This window comes from Bufo bufo, chromosome 8 (assembly GCF_905171765.1).
Source record: "Bufo bufo chromosome 8, aBufBuf1.1, whole genome shotgun sequence".
NCBI lineage: Eukaryota > Metazoa > Chordata > Amphibia > Anura > Bufonidae > Bufo > Bufo bufo.
This window is the reverse complement of record NC_053396.1, coordinates 209852807-209878518: the sequence shown is the minus strand read 5'-3', so window position 1 is coordinate 209878518 and position 25712 is coordinate 209852807. Positions and strand designations below refer to the sequence as shown.

General features: G+C 47.1%; 1 protein-coding gene across 11 annotated transcripts in view; it reads right to left on the bottom strand.

Moving 5' to 3' along the window:
• Window positions 1–25712, bottom strand: part of SYNGAP1 (synaptic Ras GTPase activating protein 1) — a 199911-nt gene that overhangs the window by 82585 nt on the left and 91614 nt on the right. For all 11 annotated transcript variants that reach the window (XM_040442656.1, XM_040442660.1, XM_040442661.1 and 8 more), the window contains exon 3: window positions 25334–25439. In XM_040442656.1, the coding sequence (XP_040298590.1) occupies window positions 25334–25439 (106 nt within the window). The remainder of the gene's footprint in view (window positions 1–25333; window positions 25440–25712) is intronic.

The window sequence follows — 25712 nt, the reverse complement described above, 5'->3', positions numbered from 1 at the left end:
TTTAGGCAAATGAGAGCTTCGGTGCACCAAGGCTGGACAGCTGAGTGCACTGAGGGGTCAGGCCCCGCCCCTTGGTGAACTGAAGCCCACAGGGGTCAGGCCCCGCCCCTTGGTGAACTGAAGCCCACAGGGGTCAGGCCCCGCCCCTTGGTGAACTGAAGCCCACATTTGCCTAATGAAGATAAAGTCCTTTTTCTCAGGAACGCCACAACCAATTTTTGCACGACAGGTATCATTTTAATCATCAGGATTAACCCTACCGGGCAGAATGCCTGTTTTTTTTCCGGGATGATACTGTTAAAATGTGCCCTTTAAAGGAGTCTCCAGCCTTTTTACAAAATCCATCCTTTTTTCTGCCTGTAGAAGACAATTTGGTTAACATTTACCCATTCGTCACACCACCTATGCGGCCGTCACACTGCAGGTTCTTCCTCTCGGGTCCCATTCGGATGTTTTCCCTTCTCTTCCGGTTCAGCTGCATAGTAGTAAAAACAACTGAACAGGAAGACCCGAGGACACATCCGGTCATGACCTGAGCGCAGGAGCCCTCAGCCTGTGTGAGTGCAGTGGAGATGGCGGTGCAATGGATTAGTTTTAGGCCTCATGCACACGACCGTTGTGTGCATCCGCGGCCGTTGTTCCGTTTTCCGTTTTTTTTTAGCGGACCTATTGACTTTCAATGGGTCCGTGGAAAAATCGGAAAAAGCACAGTTTGCCTTCCGTGTTTTTCACGGACAACGGTTCACAGACCCATTCAAGTCAATGGGTCCGTGAAAAATCACGGATGCACACAGGATAGTCATCCGTGTCCGTTTTTCCTATCATTTTCAATGGAAACTTGACTTAGTTTTTTTTTTCACTTTTCATGTCCGTGGATCCTCCAAAAATCAAGGAAGACCCATGGAAGAAAAAACGGTCACGGATCACGGAACAACGTAAATCCGTTTTGCGGATCGCAAAAAAAAATGGTCGTGTGCATGAGGCCTTAACCAAACTTTCTGAATAAAGAATGGGTTTTATAAAAAGCCCGGAGAACCCCTTTAACTATTACAGCAGCTGCAACCCCCTATAGCTATACCCCTGATCACAACTGTGACAACCAATAAAGTTTCTGCTTCATTTTCCAGGACACGTCAACTCGCCCAGTTTTACCTGCAGACACCCTATTTTTAGTTTCCTCACCCCAACAGCTTAACCTCCTCAGTTACACCTCTTGCTCACTTCCAGGTACTCCTCTACTGCGCCCTAACACTAGACGACAGCTGAAAGTAGGGAGGGTAAGTACGGTATGTAATCCCTGGGATGGCGTAGGGCAGGGCTGGCCAAACTGTGGCTCTCCAGCTGTTGTAAAACTACAATTCCCACCATGCCATGCTGTAGACTGATAGCTGTAGGCAGTCTGGGCATGCTGGGAGTTGTAGTTTTGTAACAGCTGGAGAGCCTCAGGTTGGCCAGCCCTGGCGTAGGGGGTGTAAGTGAATGAATGAATACTAGGAACACCTTTAGAAAACTGAAGCTGTAATATGTTTAGTTGCATTAGGCAACTTTGATCTCATGATTTCTGAAGAAAGCCCCCTTGACTGCTGGAAACTCTAGGGAAATAGCTAGAGGCCACACCTCTCTGCAAGACTAATGCAGAATTACCCAAAATGTAAACAGGTGAGCATTATATATATGGTTGCTTCAAGTCTACTAGAGAGGAGTAAGGACCCAGGCAAGAGACTACCACAATGAACGAACGGCTCCCCTGATCCTCCACGGCATTTCAGTGTCAAAGGTCAATGATCGTCATTATTGCCGAACACAGACATTAGCTCTGAGTGTCTGCTTTTTAAAACAGCAGAAACCCGGCAGATAAGGCGTTTCCTCAGCTTCTTATCAGGAAAAATGTTTAAATGCAAGACTTCTGCCGTGTATGTACGCCAGAGGTACAGAAGGAGTTAAAGGGGTATTCTCCTCTGGATATTTGCGGCATATTGATAGGATATGCCACAAATGTCCTGCTTCTGTAACCCGTTCCCATCTAAAAAAAAAAAAATGTTACCTCCACCATGAATGGAGAACACACTGCACATGCGCAGCGTCTTCACCATTCGCTATGGGACTTCCAAAAAAACTGTTTTGCAGCTTTTTTTTTTTTTTACACATATAAGGTACTAGGATATTCCTATATGTTGACACATGAGGATACATGTCACTATGACACAGGCTATTGTTAGGGCACTGCTTAGTGTGAACAGCGCTAATCTTCATGGTAATCTATCAATAAGTGTTCAATCCACCTGCAGCTCCCCCGGAGGGAAAATGAGGTATTACACAGAGAACATTAAAATCAACATACTGTCTGTATAATGCAAACACGTCTAGTTTTCGATAATGGTGTTAATTACCAACCACTTTTGTTTTTGTTATGTTCCCATACTGAGGTCATACAGATTTTCTGCAGCTATTTCTGCACCTGCACAATGACTGCCATGTGTGAATACAGCCATCAAGAAGCCAAACTTTGGTTACTGTCTGGATCCTTGGCCATAAAATCCCAGGGGAGACATGCAACTAGTCCAATAAGAAAGAAAGAAACTTGTGCAGCAGCTTCACCCTGCATAATACGGTGAGGGAGCTACAGCCAGGTCCATAAATATTGGGACATCGACACAATTCTAACATTTTTGGCTCTATTCACCACCACAATGGATTTGAGATGAAACGAACAAGATGTGCTTTACCTGCAGACTGTCAGCTGTAATTTGAGGGTATTTACATCCAAATCAGGTGAACGGTGCAGGAATTACAACAGTTTGCATATCTGCCTCCCACTTGTTAAGGAACCAAAAGTAATGGGACAGAATAATAATCATAAATCAAACTTTCACTTTTTAATACTTGGTTGCAAATCCTTTGCAGTCAATTACAGCCTGAAGTCTGGAACGCGTAGACATCTCCAGACGCTGGGTTTCATCCCTGGTGATGCTCTGCCAGGCCTCTACTGCAACTGTCTTCAGCTCCTGCTTGTTCTTGGGGCATTTTCCCTTCAGTTTTGTCTTCAGCAAGTGAAATGCTCAGTCGGATTCAGGTCCGGTGATTGACTTGGCCATTGCAGAACATTCCACTTCTTTCCCTTAAAAAACCCTTTGGTTGCTTTTGCAGTATGCTTTGGGTCATGGTCCATCTGCACTGTGAAGCGCCGTCCAATGAGTTCTGAAGCATTTGGCTGAATATGAGCAGATAATATTGCCCGAAACACTTCAGAATTCATCCTGCTGCTTTTGTCAGCAGTCACATCATCAATAAATACAAGAGAACCAGTTCCGTTGGCAGCCATACATGCCCACGCCATGACACTACCACCACCATGCTTCACTGATGAGGTGGTATGCTTAGGATCATGAGCAGTTCCTTTCCTTCTCCATACTCTTCTCTTCCCATCACTCTGGTACAAGTTGATCTTGGTCTCATCTGTCCATAGGATGTTGTTCCAGAACTGTGAAGGCTTTTTTAGATGTTGTTTGGCAAACTCTAATCTGGCCTTCCTGTTTTTGAGGCTCACCAATGGTTTACATCTTGTGGTGAACCCTCTGTATTCACTCTGGTGAAGTCTTCTCCTGATTGGTGACTTTGACACACATACACCTACCTCCTGGAGAGTGTTCTTGATCTGGACAACTGTTGTGAAGGGTGTTTTCTTCACCAGGGAAAGAATTCTTCGATCATCCACCACAGTTGTTTTCCGTGGTCTTCCGGGTCTTTTGGTGTTGCTGAGCTCACCGGTGCGTTCCTTCTTTTTAAGAATGTTCCAAACTGTTGTTTTGGCCAGGCCTAATGTTTTTGCTATCTCTCTGATGGGTTTGTTGTGTTTTTTCAGCCTAATGATGGCTTGCTTCACTGATAGTGACAGCTCTTTGGATCTCATCTTGACAGTTGACAGCAACAAATTCCAAATACAAACGGAAAATGCAAATGTGATCGCACACTACATCCAGCACTCTGCCCTCCATGCTGGATGAGACATTGGTTTATATTTTGGCCAAAGCATAGTAAGCCACTCACCGCGTCAAGGCTGTCTCATGAGTGGTCCCTAACTCTTGTTCCTACCTGTTCATGGGCCATGACAGCCACATAAAATCCAGGGAATGCAGGTCAGCATGCAAGCCAAGTACACTTTGCTTGTAACCCCGTCAGGTAGGAACAAGAGTTAGGGACCACTCATGAGACAGCCTTGACGCGGTGAGTGGCTTACTATGCTTTGGCCAAAATATAAACCAATGTCTCATCCAGCATGGAGGGCAGAGTGCTGGATGTAGTGTGCGATCACATTTGCATTTTCCGTTTGTATATGTATTTCGCCATAGCGATCTGCACCTACAGGCAGGTTGTGCTGACCCAACCCCTTATATTTAATTCCAAATACAAATAGCAGACTGGAAATGAACTCTGGACCTTTTATCTGTTCATTGTAATTGGGATAATGAGGGAATAACACACACCTGGCCATGGAACAGCTGAGAAGCCAATTGTCCCATTACTTTTGGTCTCTTAACAAGTGAGAGGCATATATGCAAACTGTTGTAATTCCTGCACCGTTCACCTGATTTGGATGTAAATACCCTCAAATTATAGCTGACAGTCTGCAGGTAAAGCACATCTTGTTTGTTTCATCTCAAATCCATTGTGGTGGTGTATAGAGCCAAAAATGTTAGAATTGTGTCGATGTCCCAATATTTATGGACCTGACTGTATATGGCGGTAAAGGAAGATTCAGCTGCAGTTACCTAGCAACCAAAACGCTGGACTCCATTGAGTAACAGGAGGGAAAGAGAGGTAACAGATAAATATATGGGCGGCAAAAGTTAACTCTCTAAAAGCACCGCAGCAGGACACACTTTGTGCAGACACTGAACCTGCAGAGTTCATGAAGTTCGCAAGAACGCAACGGGAATGAGAATGCAGCTCTGGCAGTGAATACAGAAGAGGTCAGGGTACAAATTAGGATCAAAGATTTGCAAAGTTGCTTGCCATCATATACAGTATTTTCACGTAGAGGTTTCTTCTCGAGCTCCAGTTACATCGATGCTCAGCTGAGTCTTATTTTCACCTGAACCTGAAGGAGCTGCTGGAGCGTAAAGAAGGCAGTGAGCAGGATAAATGCGCTGTTTAATCAGCAATGATTCAAGCGATGGCGGAAGCGGGGAGCGTCTGCCGAGCTGAAGAAGCAGCAGAGCAAAGAGGCCCTCATGTCCTACCGCCATATGGGTGCCATCAGCCGCCATCAATGCTCGCCTGGAAGTCCGTACAGGCATGTGTATGTAAGGATGGTCTACGTAGGACAGTGCCAACCACCTCTCGGCTACTGCACCCGCTACGACAGTCACCCATAATCTGGGGGTGTCTTTCCTTGTGAATCCAAGACATAGGGATGAGGCTTGAAGAGTACTTCACAGCATCACTCACTCCCCACAATTATAAAGTCACAAACTGAATATTTTGGAATGAATTATCCCTTCGATGTCCCCATAACACTGCCACCCATAGCTGTCCCCTCAACGATGTGCCACAGATATGCCCAAAATAATCAGCCCCATAACATTGTCAGCCATAGATACCCCCAAAACAAGGTGTCAACCACAGCAGCCCCCATAATATTGTCAGCCATAGGCACCCACAAAACAAGGTGTCAGCCATAGCAGCCCCCATAACATTGTCAGCCATAGATACCCCAAAAAAGGTGTCAGCCAGAGCTGCCCATAAAACACTGTCAGCTCCATATTCCCGGTACCAATGTGTAAACTGATATTACATTATTATCAGCAGTGGTAGTGATCAGTGGGTGGAGCTGTGACAACCTCAGTCCTCTTCGGCAGGTATCACTCCCTTAATACTTTTGTATTTATCAACGCAAAGGTATTCAATATCACATAGTCCTGTTCAGGAAATTACAGGCTGAAGAAAGATGTCTTTTCAACGGCACAGGGGTCAGTATTATCAGGAGTCAATACTATCAGGGGTCAGTATTATCAGGAGTCAATACTATCAGGGGTCAGTATTATCAGGAGTCAATACTATCAGGGGTCAGTATTATCAGGAGTCAATACTATCAGGGGTCAGTATTCTCAGGAGTCAATACTATCAGGGGTCAGTATTATCAGGAATAAGTATTATCAGGAGTCAGTATAATCAGAGGTCAGTATTATCAGGGGTCCGCATTCCCAGGGATCGGTACTATCAGAAGTCAGTATAATTAGGGGTTAGTATAATAAGTATCAGTATTATCAGGGGTCAGTATAATCAGAGGTCAGTATTATCAGGGATCGGTACTATCAGAAGTCAGTATAATAAGTATCAGTATTATCAGGGGTCAGAAGCCACGTGACCACACAAAGGAGTTTAGTGCCTCTCCAGACTGCAGCACGTGGTGAGGCGCAGAAATTATAGGATAGATACGCTCCATTCCTGAAAAATCTGCTTTTCTAGATTTCACCTTTACCCAAAAGGACTTCACCAGCAGAATAGTGAGTGCAGCTCTGGAGTATAATACAGGATGTAACTCAGGATCAGTACAGGATAAGTAATGTATGTACACAGTGACTCCACCAGCAGAATAGTGAGTGCAGCTCTGCAGTATAATACAGGATGTAACTCAGGATCAGTACAGGATAAGTAATGTATGTACACAGTGACTGCACCAGCAGAATAGTGAGTGCAGCTCTGGAGTATAATACAGAATGTAACTCAGGATCAGTACAGGATAAGTAATGTATGTACACAGTGACTGCACCAGCAGAATAGTGAGTGCAGCTCTGGAGTATAATACAGGATGTAACTCAGGATCAGTACAGGATAAGTAATGTATGTACACAGTGACTGCACCAGCAGAATAGTGAGTGCAGCTCTGGAGTATAATACAGGATGTAAATCAGGATCAGTACTGGATAAGTAATGTATGTACACAGTGACCGCACCAGCAGAATAGTGAGTGCAGCTCTGGAGTATAATACAGGATGTAACTCAGGATCAGTACAGGATAAGTAATGTATGTACACAGTGACTGCACCAGCAGAATAGTGAGTGCAGCTCTGGAGTATAATACAGGATGTAACTCAGGATCAGTACAGGATAAGTAATGTAATGTATGTACACAGTGACTGCACCAGCAGAATAGTGAGTGCAGCTCTGGAGTATAATACAGGATGTAACTCAGGATCAGTACAGGATAAGTAATGTAATGTATGTACACAGTGACTGCACCAGCAGAATAGTGAGTGCCGCTCTGGAGTATAATACAGGATGTAACTCAGGATCAGTACAGGATAAGTAATGTAATGTATGTACACAGTGACTGCACCAGCAGAATAGTGAGTGCAGCTCTGGAGTATAATACAGGATGTAACTCAGGATCAGTACAGGATAAGTAATGTATGTACACAGTGACTGCACCAGCAGAATAGTGAGTGCAGCTCTGGAGTATAATACAGGATATACCTCAGGATCAGTACAGGATAAGTAATGTAATGTACTGTATGTACACAGTGACTGCACCAGCAGAATAGTGAGTGCAGCTCTGGAGTATAATACAGGATGTAACTCAGGATCAGTACAGGATAAGTAATGTATGTACACAGTGACTGCACCAGCAGAATAGTGAGTGCAGCTCTGGAGTATAATACAGGATATACCTCAGGATCAGTACAGGATAAGTAATGTAATGTATGTACACAGTGACTGCACCAGCAGAATAGTGAGTGCCGCTCTGGAGTATAATACAGGATGTAACTCAGGATCAGTACAGGATAAGTAATGTAATGTATGTACACAGTGACTGCACCAGCAGAATAGTGAGTGCAGCTCTGGAGTATAATACAGGATGTAACTCAGGATCAGTACAGGATAAGTAATGTATGTACACAGTGACTGCACCAGCAGAATAGTGAGTGCAGCTCTGGAGTATAATACAGGATATACCTCAGGATCAGTACAGGATAAGTAATGTAATGTATGTACACAGTGACTGCACCAGCAGAATAGTGAGTGCAGCTCTGGAGTATAATACAGGATGTAACTCAGAAGCCTCAGGTATATGAAATTGTAATCAAATATAAAGTCCAGCACTTGATGCCAAAGTCATAAATAAAATAACATCCACGGCATTAATGAAAAACTGGTACATGTAAAAACCATACAAGGAGCCCTCTTCCTGGTATACGTGTTTTGGCGATTACCCCTTACTCATGATCCGTTATAGCCATTGGAAATAAAATCCAACTCAAACTATTAAAAAATCCGGAAACAGAGAACATGGAGCAATATCGTCTGGTGAAAGTAGGAGGAGGAGGGGAGACTAGCCCCACTCACCTGACGCCGGGCGCACAACAGCCCAAAAGACCTTGAGAAACCTCTGGAGGGGCGGCCGCAGCCCGGTGATGTCCGGAGAGCAGTGCAGATTAACGCAGGCAAAGGGAACCTTGAACTGGCGCTGCCGCCCAATGATGGATTCAGAGAGCGTACACATGACACGTTTCGGGACTGGTCCCTTCTTCAGGTACTACACATTGTAAATATACCTGGGAAACACATAAAAGCCTTTCCCTGAATTCCTACGATCAGAGCTGCGCCCTTTATAACGGTAGGATTCAGCAGTGAACCACGATTTACCGCGGTTGGGCTTTAAATCTGTCAGCAGAATACAGGCTGTTGTATAAGGCGGGACTAGAGGCTGCTGGTGGGAAAGCCAGGGATAAGCTGTACTCCCTAGGGCCACGCGGTGCAAGTCCCCGCCGCTATGAAAACGTACAGCACTGGATTAGAGCCTCCGCCATAAGGCATGGTTTGTAACCGCTCCGGTCTTCCCCGTGGAGATGTTCGGCAATGCTGTCGCCCCCTATTGGGCTTGGTGATCGTGTGATCAACGGGGTCCACTCTGGCAGGGGTACTGGACCAATGGGTGCTCCAGTTATAGTGGAAAACAAAAAAGAATGAAATGACCTCACGGGGGACGGATCCAAATCATATAGATTTATATGCAAAAATAGGTAGAAAAAAATAAATAAATAAAAAAGACGCCACTTACAACAAGACTAACAGCCACCCTGTAATAACGGACTATATGTATCACGTATCAAAATGCTCAAAAGAAAACAGAGACCCATTTTAATACTTTATTTTAGCATAAATTTAGAAAATAAAGATCTACAAATGAAAAAATACATATATTTTTTACCTTTTGGTACACATTACCCCTAATAAAAATAAAACAAATCATCTTTAAAAACATAAAAAAAAGTAAACAGTGTATCAGTATTTTCACGGTTTGTGCTTTTCTGGCACATAAGGTTCGGCACTGTGACTTTCAAGGGCACTCTGCTGCAATTAGTTTTGGGAACACTACTGTTGCCAGAGTTATTTGGGGGCATCATTAATGTGGAGGGCGCTATGGCAGCGCTCTGCTGGCACTACAGTTGGGATCACCCTGCCTGTATGGGAGCCCGGCAGGTGGCCCAATTATCTTAGGGGCCACTATGTCGGCACATACTGTAGGGGGCACCCTTCATAGGATGCGATATGGCGGCATAGTGCCCTGTACTCCTGCGGTGGGTTCTGTGCATCAGACCTTGTCATGATGAAGCCCGGGCTGCCTCACCTCAGGAACTCGCTGACCTGGATTCAGAGGTGACAACATATCTCCATGTGGATGTCACTGACAACCCCAGAGACTCTCATTTTTCTTGAGGAGGTGAAGCAAGTTTGCTGTAAAATCTAGGGCACAGAATCACATAATGGTAATCACCGCCACACGGCCGCCCCGCCACAACGACACGGACACAAGAAGGTCCCCCATCCATCCCCTCATTGTCTTCTACAGCCAACGGACCAGGGACTGGAAAACCAGAAGGCTGCATCAGGACTGACAGATAGATAGATAGATAGATAGATAGATAGATAGATAGATAGATAGATAGATAGATGATAGGAGATAGATAGATAAAGAGATATCAGATAGATAGATAGATAGATAGATAGATAGATAGATAGATAGATAGATAGATAGATAGATAGATAGAAGATAGATAGATAGATAGATAGATAGATGAAAAGAGACATCCAGGGGTGGGAGAGACACATAGAGAGAGAGACAAATAGATAGATAGATAGATAGATAGATAGATAGATAGATAGATAGATAGATAGATAGATAGATAGATAGGAGATAGATAGATAGATAGATAGATAATAGATAGATAATAGATAGATAGATAGATAGATAGGAGATAGATAGATATGAGATCTATATCAGATAGATTATAGATAACAGACAGATATTACTGTATATATTAGTTATTCAGTAACTTTCGGAGACATGGCACCGGGGAGTTCAGGCACCGGAGCGTCAGCTGGCGATATATATATATATATACCATTCTATCACAGTGCTGGGGATATCTATAGCCGTGTAGCGTGTGTATGTGCGTAACACACACATATAAAGGGGTCTCCTGACATTTCGTGGGGATGTTCTAGGAAGTAGGCGGTCGGGAGACTAAAAATATTTTAATTAATATCTGTGCAAAGAATTCTCCCCGTCAGCTAAGAAAATGTGTCAGCGGCTCCCTCCTCGCCCTCTCCTCGTCTCCCTGAAGCTCTCCCGCCATCCGTCCTCCATGCTGCCGCTCTCCCTCCTCCACCTGAGCTCCCTCCTCGCCCTCTCCTTCTCTCCCACCATCCGTCCTCCATGCTGCCGCTCTCCCTCCTCACTTCACATTCACTTCTTTGTGTCATATTTAATTGCGGAACCGAGCCTTAATCTCTATATATAGCACCAGAGGCAGCGAGAGATCAGGACGGGTATTACTACACAGCACACAGGAGTACACAGAGCACACACAGGATACAGGAGTACACAGAGCACACAGGATACAGGAGTACACAGAGCACACACAGGATACAGGAGTACACAGAGCACACAGGATACAGGAGTACACAGAGCACACACAGGATACAGGAGTACACAGAGCACACAGGATACAGGAGTACACAGAGCACACAGGATACAGGAGTACACACAGCACACAGGATACAGGAGTACACAGAGCACGCACAGCACACAGGATACAGGAGTACACAGAGCACACACAGGATACAGGAGAACACAGAGCACACAGGATACAGGAGTACACAGAGCACACACAGGATACAGGAGTACACAGAGCACACAGGATACAGGAGTACACAGAGCACACACAGGATACAGGAGTACACAGAGCACACACAGGATACAGGAGAACACAGAGCACACAGGATACAGGAGTACACAGAGCACACACAGGATACAGGAGTACACAGAGCACACAGGATACAGGAGTACACAGAGCACACACAGGATACAGGAGTACACAGAGCACACACAGGATACAGGAGAACACAGAGCACACACAGGATACAGGAGTACACAGAGCACACAGGATACAGGAGTACACAGAGCACACAGGATACAGGAGTACACTGAGCACACAGGATACAGGAGTACACAGAGCACACAGGATACAGGAGTACACAGAGCACACAGGATACAGGAGTACACTGAGCACACAGGATACAGGAGTACACAGAGCACACAGGATACAGGAGTACACAGAGCACACACAGGATACAGGAGTACACAGAGCACACAGGATACAGGAGTACACAGCACACAGGATACAGGAGTACACAGAGCACACAGGATACAGGAGTACACAGAGCACACACAGGATACAGGAGTACACAGAGCACACACAGGATACAGGAGTACACAGAGCACACAGGATACAGGAGTACACAGAGCGCACACAGGAGGACACAGAAGTACACAGAGCACACAGGATACAGGAGTACACAGAGCACACAGAATACAGGAGTACACAGAGCACACAGGATACAGGAGTACACAGAGCACACACAGGATACATGAGTACACAGAGCACACAGGAGTACACAGAGCACACACAGCACACAGGATACAGGAGTACACAGAGCACACACAGGATACAGGAGTACACAGAGCACACACAGCACACAGGAGTACACAGAGCACACACACGATACAGGAGTACACAGAGCACACAGGATACAGGAGTACACAGCACACAGGATACAGGAGTACACAGAGCACACAGGATACAGGAGTACACAGAGCACACACAGGATACAGGAGTACACAGAGCACACACAGGATACAGGAGTACACAGAGCACACAGGATACAGGAGTACACAGAGCACACAGGATACAGGAGTACACAGAGCACACAGGATACAGGAGTACACAGAGCACACAGGATACAGGAGTACACAGAGCGCACACAGGAGTACACAGAAGTACACAGAGCACACAGGATACAGGAGTACACAGAGCACACACAGGATACAGGAGTACACAGAGCACACACAGCACACAGGATACAGGAGTACACAGAGCACACACAGGATACAGGAGAACACAGAGCACACACAGCACACAGGATACAGGAGTACACAGAGCACACACAGGATACAGGAGTACACAGAGCACACACAGGATACAGGAGTACACAGCGCACACACAGGATACAGGAGTACACAGAGCACACAGGATACAGGAGTACACAGAGCACACACAGGATACAGGAGTACACAGAGCACACACAGGATACAGGAGTACACAGAGCACACACAGGATACAGGAGTACACAGAGCACACAGGATACAGGAGTACACAGAGCACACACAGGATACATGAGTACACAGAGCACACAGGAGTACACAGAGCACACACAGCACACAGGATACAGGAGTACACAGAGCACACACAGGATACAGGAGTACACAGAGCACACACAGGATACAGGAGTACACAGAGCACACAGGATACAGGAGTACACAGAGCACACAGGATACAGGAGTACACAGAGCACACAGGATACAGGAGTACACAGAGCACACAGGATACAGGAGTACACAGAGCGCACACAGGAGTACACAGAAGTACACAGAGCACACAGGATACAGGAGTACACAGAGCACACACAGGATACAGGAGTACACAGAGCACACACAGCACACAGGATACAGGAGTACACAGAGCACACACAGGATACAGGAGAACACAGAGCACACACAGCACACAGGATACAGGAGTACACAGAGCACACACAGGATACAGGAGTACACAGAGCACACACAGGATACAGGAGTACACAGCGCACACACAGGATACAGGAGTACACAGAGCACACAGGATACAGGAGTACACAGAGCACACACAGGATACAGGAGTACACAGAGCACACACAGGATACAGGAGTACACAGAGCACACAGGATACAGGAGTACACAGAGCACACAGGATACAGGAGTACACAGAGCACACAGGATACAGGAGTACACAGAGCACACACAGGATACATGAGTACACAGAGCACACAGGAGTACACAGAGCACACACAGCACACAGGATACAGGAGTACACAGAGCACACACAGGATACAGGAGTACACAGAGCACACACAGCACACAGGAGTACACAGAGCACACACACGATACAGGAGTACACAGAGCACACAGGATACAGGAGTACACAGCACACAGGATACAGGAGTACACAGAGCACACAGGATACAGGAGTACACAGAGCACACACAGGATACAGGAGTACACAGAGCACACAGGATACAGGAGTACACAGAGCACACAGGATACAGGAGTACACAGAGCACACAGGATACAGGAGTACACAGAGCACACAGGATACAGGAGAACACAGAGCACACAGGATACAGGAGAACACAGAGCACACAGGATACAGGAGAACACAGAGCACACAGGATACAGGAGTACACAGAGCACACAGGATACAGGAGTACACAGAGCACACAGGATACAGGAGAACACAGAGCACACAGGATACAGGAGTACACAGAGCACACAGGATACAGGAGTACACAGAGCACACAGGATACAGGAGTACACAGAGCACACAGGATACAGGAGTACACAGAGCACACAGGATACAGGAGTACACAGAGCACACAGGATACAGGAGTACACAGAGCACACACAGGATACAGGAGTACACAGAGCACACACAGGATACAGGAGTACACACAGCACACAGGAGTACACAGAGCACACAGGATACAGGAGTACACAGAGCACACACAGCACACAGGAGTACACAGCACACAGGATACAGGAGTACACAGAGCACACAGGATACAGGAGTACACAGAGCACACAGGATACAGGAGTACACAGAGCACACAGGATACAGGAGTACACAGAGCACACAGGATACAGGAGTACACAGAGCATACACAGGATACAGGAGTACACAGGAGTACACAGAGCACACACAGGATACAGGAGTACACAGAGTACACACAGGATACAGGAGTACACAGAGCACACAGGATACATGAGTACACAGAGCACACAGGATACAGGAGTACACAGAGCACACACAGGAGTACACAGAGCACACAGGATACAGGAGTACACAGAGCACACAGGAGTACACAGAGCACACACAGGATACAGGAGCACACACAGGATACAGGAGTACACAGAGCACACACAGGATACAGGAGTACACAGAGCACACACACGATACAGGAGTACACAGAGCACACAGGATACAGGAGTACACAGAGCACACAGGATACAGGAGTACACAGAGCACACAGGATACAGGAGTACACAGAGCACACACAGGATACAGGAGTACACAGAGCACACAGGATACAGGAGTACACAGAGCACACAGGATACAGGAGTACACAGCACACAGGATACAGGAGTACACAGAGCACACAGGATACAGGAGTACACAGAGCACACACAGGATACAGGAGTACACAGAGCGCACAGGATACAGGAGTACACAGAGCACACAGGCTACAGGAGTACACAGAGCACACAGGATACAGGAGTACACAGAGCGCACACAGGAGTACACAGAAGTACACAGAGCACACAGGATACAGGAGTACACAGAGCACACAGAATACAGGAGTACACAGAGCACACAGGATACAGGAGTACACAGAGCACACACAGGATACATGAGTACACAGAGCACACAGGAGTACACAGAGCACACACAGCACACAGGATACAGGAGTACACAGAGCACACACAGGATACAGGAGTACACACAGCACACAGGAGTACACAGAGCACACACACGATACAGGAGTACACAGAGCACACAGGATACAGGAGTACACAGCACACAGGATACAGGAGTACACAGCACACAGGATACAGGAGTACACAGCACACAGGATACAGGAGTACACAGAGCACACAGGATACAGGAGTACACAGAGCACACACAGGATACAGGAGTACACAGAGCACACAGGATACAGGAGTACACAGAGCACACAGGATACAGGAGTACACAGAGCACACAGGATACAGGAGTACACAGAGCACACAGGATACAGGAGTACACAGAGCACACAGGATACAGGAGTACACAGAGCGCACACAGAAGTACACAGAGCACACAGGATACAGGAGTACACAGAGCACACACAGGATACAGGAGTACACAGAGCACACACAGCACACAGGATACAGGAGTACACAGAGCACACACAGGATACAGGAGAACACAGAGCACACACAGCACACAGGATACAGGAGTACACAGAGCACACACAGGATACAGGAGTACACAGAGCACACACAGGATACAGGAGTACACAGAGCACACACAGGATACAGGAGTACACAGAGCACACAGAATACAGGAGTACACAGAGCACACAGGATACAGGAGTACACAGAGCACACAGGATACAGGAGTACACAGAGCACACAGGATACAGGAGTACACAGAGCACACAGGATACAGGAGTACACAGAGCACACAGGATACAGGAGTACACAGAGCACACACAGCACACAGGAGTACACAGCACACAGGATACAGGAGTACACAGAGCACACAGGATACAGGAGTACACAGAGCACACAGGATACAGGAGTACACAGAGCACACAGGATACAGGAGTACACAGAGCACACAGGATACAGGAGTACACAGAGCACACAGGATACAGGAGTACACAGAGCATACACAGGATACAGGAGTACACAGGAGTACACAGAGCACACACAGGATACAGGAGTACACAGAGTACACACAGGATACAGGAGTACACAGAGCACACAGGATACATGAGTACACAGAGCACACAGGATACAGGAGTACACAGAGCACACACAGGAGTACACAGAGCACACAGGATACAGGAGTACACAGAGCACACAGGATACAGAAGTACACAGAGCACACACAGGATACAGGAGTACACAGAGTACACACAGGATACAGGAGTACACAGCACACAGGATACAGGAGTACACAGAGCACACAGGATACAGGAGTACACAGAGCACACAGGATACAGGAGTACACAGAGCACACAGGATACAGGAGTACACAGAGCACACAGGATACAGGAGTACACAGAGCACACACAGGATACAGGAGTACACAGAGCACACACAGGATACAGGAGTACACAGAGCACACACAGGATACAGGAGTACACAGGATACAGAAGTACACAGGATACAGGAGTACACAGAGCATGCACAGGATACAGGAGTACACAGCGCACACACAGGATACAGAAGTACACAGAGCACACAGGATACAGGAGTACACAGAGCACACAGGATACAGGAGTACACAGAGCACACACAGAATACAGGAGTACACAGAGCACACACAGGATACAGGAGTACACAGAGTACACACAGGAGTACACAGAGCACACACAGGATACAGGAGTACACAGAGCACACACAGGATACAGGAGTACACAGGATACAGGAGTACACAGAGCATACAGGAGTACACAGAGCACACAGGATACAGGAGTACACAGAGCACACAGGATACAGGAGTACACAGAGCACACAGGATACAGGAGTACACAGAGCACACAGGATACAGGAGTACACAGAGCACACACAGGATACAGGAGTACACAGAGCACACACAGGATACAGGAGTACACAGAGCACACACAGGATACTGAAGTACTCAGCGCACACAGGATACAGGAGTACAAAGAGCACACACAGCACACAGGAGTACACAGAGCACACACAGGATACAGGAGCACACACAGGATACAGGAGTACACAGAGCACACACAGGATACAGGCGTACACAGAGCACACACAGCACACAGGAGTACACAGAGCATACACAGGATACAGGAGTACACAGAGCACACAGGAGTACACAGAGCACACACAGGATACAGGAGTAGACAGAGCACACAGGATACAGGAGTACACAGAGCACACAGGATACAGGAGTACACAGCGCACACACAGGATACAGGAGTACACAGAGCACACACAGGATACTGAAGTACTCAGCGCACACAGGATACAGGAGTACAAAGAGCACACACAGCACACAGGAGTACACAGAGCACACACAGGATACAGGAGCACACACAGGATTCAAGAGTACACAGAGCACACACAGGATACAGGAGTACACAGAGCACACAGAATACAGGAGTACACAGAGCACACAGGATACAGGAGTACACAGAGCACACACGGGATACAGGAGTACACAGAGCACACAGGATACAGGAGTACACAGGATACAGGAGTACACAAAGCACACCGAATACAGGAGTACACAGAGCACACAGGATACAGGAGTACACAGGATACAGGAGTACACAAAGCACACCGAATACAGGAGTACACAGGATACAGGAATACACAGAGCACACACAGAATACACGAGTACATAGAGCACACAGGATACAGGAGTACACACAGCACACAGGATACAGGAGTAGACAGAGCACACAGGATACAAGAGTACACAGGATACACGAGTACACACAGCACACAGGATACAGGAGTACACAGAGCACACAGGATACAGGAGCACACAGGATACAGGAGTACACAGGATACAGGAGTACACAGGATACAGGAGTACACAGAGCACACACAGGATACACGAGTACACAGAGCACACAGGATACATGAGTACACAGGATACACAAGTACACAGAGCACACAGGATACAGGAGTACACAGAGCATGTACAGGATACAGGAGTACACAGCGCACACACAGGATACAGGAGTACACAGAGCACACACAGGATACAGGAGTACACAGAGCACACAGGATACAGGAGTACACACAGCACACAGGATACAGGAGTACACACAGCACACAGGATACAGGAGTACACACAGCACACAGGATACAGGAGTAGACAGAGCACACAGGATACAAGAGTACACAGGATACAGGAGTAGACAGAGCACACAGGATACAGGAGTACACAGAGCACACAGGATACAGGAGTAGACAGAGTACACAGGATATACGAGTACACAGGATACAGGAGTACACAGCGCACACACAGGATACAGGAGTACACAGAGCACACAGGATACACGAGTAGACAGAGCACACAGGATACACCAGTACACAGGATACACAAGTACACAGAGCACACGAGTACACAGCGCACACACAGGATACACGAGTACACAGAGCACACAGGATACACGAGTGCACAGAGCACACAGGATACACGAGTAGACAGAGCACACAGGATACACGAGTACACAGAGCACACACAGGATACACCAGTACACAGGATACACGAGTACACGAGTACACAGCGCACACACAGGATACAGGAGTACACAGAGCACACACAGGATACAGGAGTACACAGAGCACACAGGATACACGAGTACACAGAGCACACACAGGATACACCAGTACACAGGATACACCAGTACACAGAGCACACACAGGATACACGAGTACACAGAGCACACACAGGATACAGGAGTACACAGCGCACACACAGCGACAGGAGTACACAGAGCATACACAGGATACAGGAGTACACAGAGCATACACAGGATACAGGAGTACACAGAGCACACACAGGATACACTAGTACACAGGATACACGAGTACACAGAGCACACACAGGATACACGAGTACACAGAGCACACACAGGATACAGGAGTACACAGCGCACACACAGCGACAGGAGTACACAGAGCACACAGGATACAGGAGTACACAGCGCACACACAGGATACAGGAGTACACAGAGTACACACAGGATACACGAGTACACAGGACACAGGAGTACACAGAGCATACACAGGATACAGGAGTACACAGCGCACACACAGGATACAGGAGTACACAGAGCACACACAGGATACACGAGTACACAGGACACAGGAGTACACAGGATACAGGAGTACACAGCGCACACACAGGATACAGGAGTACACAGAGTACACACAGGATACACGAGTACACAGGACACAGGATACACGAGTACACAGGACACAGGAGTACACAGAGCACACAGGATACACGAGTACACAGGAGTACACAGAGCACACACAGGATACAGGAGTACACAGAGTACACACAGGATACAGGAGTACACAGAGCACACACAGGATACAGGAGTACACAGAGCACACACAGGATACAGGAGTACACAGGATACAGGGGGATACAGGAGTACACAGGATACAGGAGTACACAGAGCACACAGGATACACGAGTACACAGAGCACACAGGATACACTAGTACACAGAGCACACAGGATACAGGAGTACACAGAGCACACAGGATACAGGAGTACACAGAGCACACAGGATACAGGAGTACACAGAGCACACACAGGATACACGAGTACACAGAGCACACACAGGATACACGAGTACACAGAGCACACACAGGATACACGAGTACACAGAGCACACACAGGATACACGAGTACACAGAGCACACACAGGATACAGGAGTACACGAGAAGCAGAGCGGCCCTACGATACAGAATGCTATACGCCGCCTTTCACCTGCTCGGCCCCAGGAGCCCCTGCAGAGTGCAGGCAAAGTTTGGCAATGATAAATATAGTATAAGGCAGGATGGTCATGGAGGAGCGGCAAGGGGGCGCCGCTGCTCTCGGGGACTAGGAGATGGAGTTGTAAGAAAAATTATTTACTTTTGTGTCTTGCTCATTGTTCCCATGGAAACATTTACAGGAACGCTCCCATACAATTTATTATCATCCAGCTAAAGAGGGGAAGACGCTAATCACTGATTAACCCCTTCACTGCCAAGATTTCAACATTTTCATTATGGTGGACGAAACTAGCCAGGTCTTCGGTGCATTAAACCTGTGAGTGTTGGGCCTGAGGACTGTAGCAGAGGAACGCTGCCTCCCATCTCTGCCAGCTCCACCCTGACCCTCCGTTATTGCACTAGCACTGGACGGCCGAAGCCTCCTGAGAATCCAAAAATACATCCCATCCTTTGCATTGTGAAATCACTGAAGGAAAGGTGAAATCTATGTATCTGCCTCTTAAGAATGGAGCCTTCCGAGCTCAGGAGCCGTCCTAGAGGCAGAGTCACTGACCCTCAGGACCATGAAAATCATCCCCTTCATCACCTCTTTATTTCTGAATGACACCTCACAGACGTGATGCCAGGAGGCGCACGGCACTGGACAGAGGATCCAGTGATCTGTATGTGCTGAACAGAGAGAGGTGGACACCGAGGAAGATGAGCAATGGGAGGAAGGAGAAGAGATAGAAAAGAGAAGTGAGTGGGAGGAAGAGAAAGAAAGAGAGGAGCTGAATGAAGTAAGATATAGCCGAGGGGGGGGGGGGGGACTGACTCAGGCAAAGGGCTCGTTCACACCACCGCAAATTGCGGATCCGCAAAACACGGATGGTGCCCGTGTGCCTTCCGCAATTTGCGGAACGGAACAGGAGGCCCATTATAGAAATGCCTATTCTTGTCCGCAAAACGGATAATTTTTACGGGTCCACGGAACGGAGCAACGGATGTGGACAGCACACAGAGTGCTGTACGCATCTTTTGCGGATCCATTGAAATGAATGGTTCCGTATATGGACCGTATGCGGAACGCAAAATACGTTAGTGTGAACAAGCCCAAAGTGTGTGTATGTGTGCACCAGTGTGTGTATATAAGTGTGTGCATCAGTGTGTGTATATATGGGTGTACATGTGTGTGTATGTGTGTATATATGTATACGCATCAGTGTGTGTATATCTGTGTATATTTCTGTGTATGTGTACACTTGTATATATCTGTGTGTATGTGTACACGTGTGTATATATCCGTATGTATGTTTACACGTGTGTATATATGTGTGTATATATCTGTATGTATGTATACACGTGTATATATCTGTACACGTGCGTGTATATATCTGTATGTATGTATACACGTGTATATATCTGTACACGTGCGTGTATATATCTGTATGTATGTGTACACGTGCGTGTAGATATCTGTATGTATGTGTACATGTATATATATCTGTATGTATGTGTAGACGTGTGTATATATCTGTATGTATGTGTACACGTGTGTATATATCTGTATGTATGTGTACACGTGTGTATATATCTGTACACGTGCGTGTAGATATCGGTATGTATGTGTACATGTATATATATCTGTATGTATGTGTACCCGTGCGTGTATATATCTGTATGTATGTGTACATGTATATATATCTGTATGTATGTGTACCCGTGCGTGTATATATCTGTATGTATGTGTACATGTATATATATCTGTATGTATGTGTACCCGTGCGTGTATATATCTGTATGTATGTGTACATGTATATATATCTGTATGTATGTGTACATGTGTGTATATATTTGTATGTATGTGTACACGTGTATATATATCTGTATGTATGTGTACACGTGTGTATATATCTGTACACGTGCGTGTAGATATCTGTATGTATGTGTACACGTGGGCTGAGAGATGAGGTGTCGTGGTCACCCCCAGCCCCCTGGGAAAGACCAGGAATCTCCCACCTCTCTGACAGCCTATGTAATAATTAGCTGTAATTAGACTGCAGCAGGGGAAGAGACGGAGGTGTGTGGGAGCAGGAGAAGGACAGAGGGAGCGGGATGAGGCGACACATCGATCTGTTCATTAGACCCTTATTTTGGGATCTTCAGTCTGTACATCTGCTCCTCATTCTTCTATCATCCCATCTGTCTCGAGTAAAATCACAGGCTCCGCGCACAGGCCGTCACTGGAAGCACTCCGATTACATTAAACCGCACTGCAAGCATCGCTGCATAATGCTGGGAGTTGTAGTTATGCAACAGCTCGGGGGGGGGGGGGGGGCATGCAAAAAAATGCCGTCTGCAGCCGTATTCCAGTCACATAAGTCCTAGATAGATGGATGGATACAGTAGATACATAATAGATAGATAATAGATAGATAGATAGATAATAGATAGATAGATAGATAGATAGATAATAGATAGATAGAAGGATATGAGATATATAATAGATAGGTCATCATTCATGGACTGGGGCCTGAGCCGGGGGACGCACACTGGTTTTGGGCCCTCGGCCAGGCTGGGGACACCACAGTATTCCATGGTATTTCACGGGTTTTGTTTCTTGCAGCTGAGTGTTTGCCACAATTGCTTCCAGCTTTGACTGTGAGACGTATTAGGTCTGTACATGTTTTCAGGTTCTGGATATAAAGGATATTTCCATACACTGACAGCAAACAGAGCTGGAGGGTCCGATGTATTAGAAAGCTTCCAGCCCCACCTCTGCCCGCGCAGCTCACCCTGGTAATACACGACGCCATGGACCATCTTCTGCGGAGCAGGTGCATCCAGGCACACGTGCACGCCGCGGTCCCAGCGGACCCCACCGAACTAGAAAACCATCATCAAAATTTAATCAACCCCTTTTTTTTTTGCATATTCTAGAAGGTCCGTGGAGCGCAGCCCGGGCGATGACCACGTTTATTCTATGTGACATTAATCTGAACAAAATTCACTCTGTTTTCATAAAAACACAACACATTACCAGCCAATATTATAGCACGTTCACCTCCTGATCTTCCCGGGTCATGAATAGAATTCCGAAACTACAGCGAAGACTGACACAAGGATAAAGCAGTCAGGGATACTTTCCTGGTGCAAGAGCATCCAAGCAGACCCCACTGTCTCACAGTCTGATAGTGGTGAATGGAGGGGTGGCCATGCATGCGTGGCATGCTCTCGATTCACGACGGAAAATGGGAGATAGGAGGGTGTGACAGCCCCTTGTATGATGCAAGAGGTGATGTAGCTAGCACATTAACCACTCAGGAGATGGTGCCATAGTGCAAATCCCACAGAATAGTATGCAACCACCCACCAGAGAGGCCTGCTGCAGCAGAGGAGTGATATTGTCATGGCTGCTGGAAGGAGCTGCCATAGAGGAGCAAAGAAGTCTGTAGGAGAACTACCTTCTATAGCTGAGGATGAGGGGCAGCTGCGGTGACCAGGGGGCGGCTGCAGCTACCAGTAGGGCTGTATAGAGAGACGTGGCAAAGATGGCCATTGTGACAGAGTCAAGAGACGACCATAGGGACTGCTGACCAAGCCACGGGCGCTCACAGGCTGCCATCCCGTTGTCACAAACCTCTAGGGGTTCTAGGATGAAAAGAGCCGGGTCAGTCACAGTAAGATGGATGGCTGTCGGTGCCTTATGGGGACTTATGGGAACAAGGCTGAGTAGGGAGGTGGTCCCTAACTGCTCCCAGGCCTGGTCAAGTGAATGGAAGCAGGTTGGGCCACAGTAGAGATTTCAGGAGTGTGGACCGGAGGATCCGTAAGGAACGGGGACCGTAAGACACAGCAAAGGGGGTGGGTGCCACAGAGCAGAGCAGGTGGGGACGCTGCAGAAGATCCTGACGCTACCTTGTGACAACCAGTATGTGTGCTGTGTCTCTGTGCCCCAGATGTGAGACCTCCACAACCTGCGCAGACAAGAATGTCGCTCTGCTGATCCCATCCATGTCCGACCAAACATTCCCCCATCACATCCCTCCTGAGACGTGGGGCCACTTATCAGGGGGACGCCAGTCTCAGCGATATGGACACATTTGGTCGATCACATGTCTATCACGGGCCGGATCTCTGCTGCACGTATATGTAGATCATACTGTAATTCCAGTCACACAGGAGATTCTACACGGATCCACATTCCGGTCCATAGGGGGCAGTGTTCAATGTGAAGAGACATTACGTCCAGACTATCCTGAGCCATGTCCAGCTGACACTGGTGCAGAGCTCGTTACAATGTATCAGAAACCTACACTTCAGCACAGTGTCTCCACACCGCCCCCTTGTGTCAGATAAACTAACAGCACTGACTTATTCCATGGCTGTGTGTCTACAGCCTGCTGATAGTCTAGGCGAGCGGGATACTGCGTTCCCACCCATCGGGGGATCACGTCTATATGTCCAGAAGCTGCAGGAGCCGGCTTCATCCGCTGCCATTATCACTGCGTGCCCGTCTATCTTCTGGGTCAGGTCAGGTCACTCCATCACTACATAATCCTTACATCTCAGAGACATGAAGCGCTACATCATCTATGTAAGAGATTAAAGGGGTCTTCCCCACTTAGGACTCTTGCACACTAACGAGTCTGCCCGTGGCCGTGCTGCGGCCCGAAAATCGTAGCCAGCAGCGGATCGCGGACCTATTCCCTTTAATGGGTCCGCGATCCGGCCGTTCCGCAAATAGATAGGACATGTTCTATCTTTTTGCGGAACGGAAGTACGGGGTGAAGCCCCACGGAAGCACAAAAACACTGATATAGCGGTCTATTCATTCTCAGGATTGGTGGGGGACCTAGAGGCCAGAGGCCCACCGATCGTAAAGAGATAGCATACTCTAGCGATAAGGCGTCACTTTATCAGACAGCAATTGGGTGGACTACTGTGCCGCCATATAAATAAATAAAAATGATACTCTGCTTCATTTCATTCTCACAAAGCAGCACAGGGGTAAGTGCAGAATCCGCCGTACAGGCACCAATTCTCTCTCCTAAACCGCTACGAGGAGATTAGCAGAAAATGAACCGAGCTCACATCATATGGAAGGCATGAAATACGGCACAACACAGAGCAGCACAAGTGCAGTTTCAGTCTGAACAGGGTTACGCGTGATACCAATTGTTCACATGACCATGTGCAAGACGACTTTCCCATACAATAAAACAGAAGTCTGAAGTCATAAAAGGGTTAATATCCCGCTATTATGACACCTGGTCATTATATGTCCTCACCTCTGTATTATCGGTCTGTGTGGCGGGATTGATAAGGTGATTACTGTAACGCTATAAGACAAATACATCATATAATCCATCATAGTGCATGAGGGATCGTGTGCCGCTATGTCACCACATCTGCATGCTATAGGTTTGTCAGTACCGTGTTCGTCAGGATGCTTCCCCTCCACGGGGACGCTGACGGTGCGCCTCAAGAATTTGGTTCTGGTAGGATCACTTCTCCTCTCACGTACTAACAACGGGTGAACCTGAAATGAAAGGAATATATTATGGAGGTTATAATTGGCTGAACCCAGCTGTAATACCACTAATCCAAATAATGATAGAAAGAACCGACAGCACAGCACCATAGCTTAAGATTCAGAGCAAGAGAAAACACACAAATATTAAAAGAAAAGTCTCATGAAGACACCTGGGGATCCCTAGAACAGTGAGATACTGTGCATTAGCGGCTAGCACCCTGGCGGATTCAAGACATCCCTGAATTACAAGGACAGACACTCTTCTGAATGACTGCCATG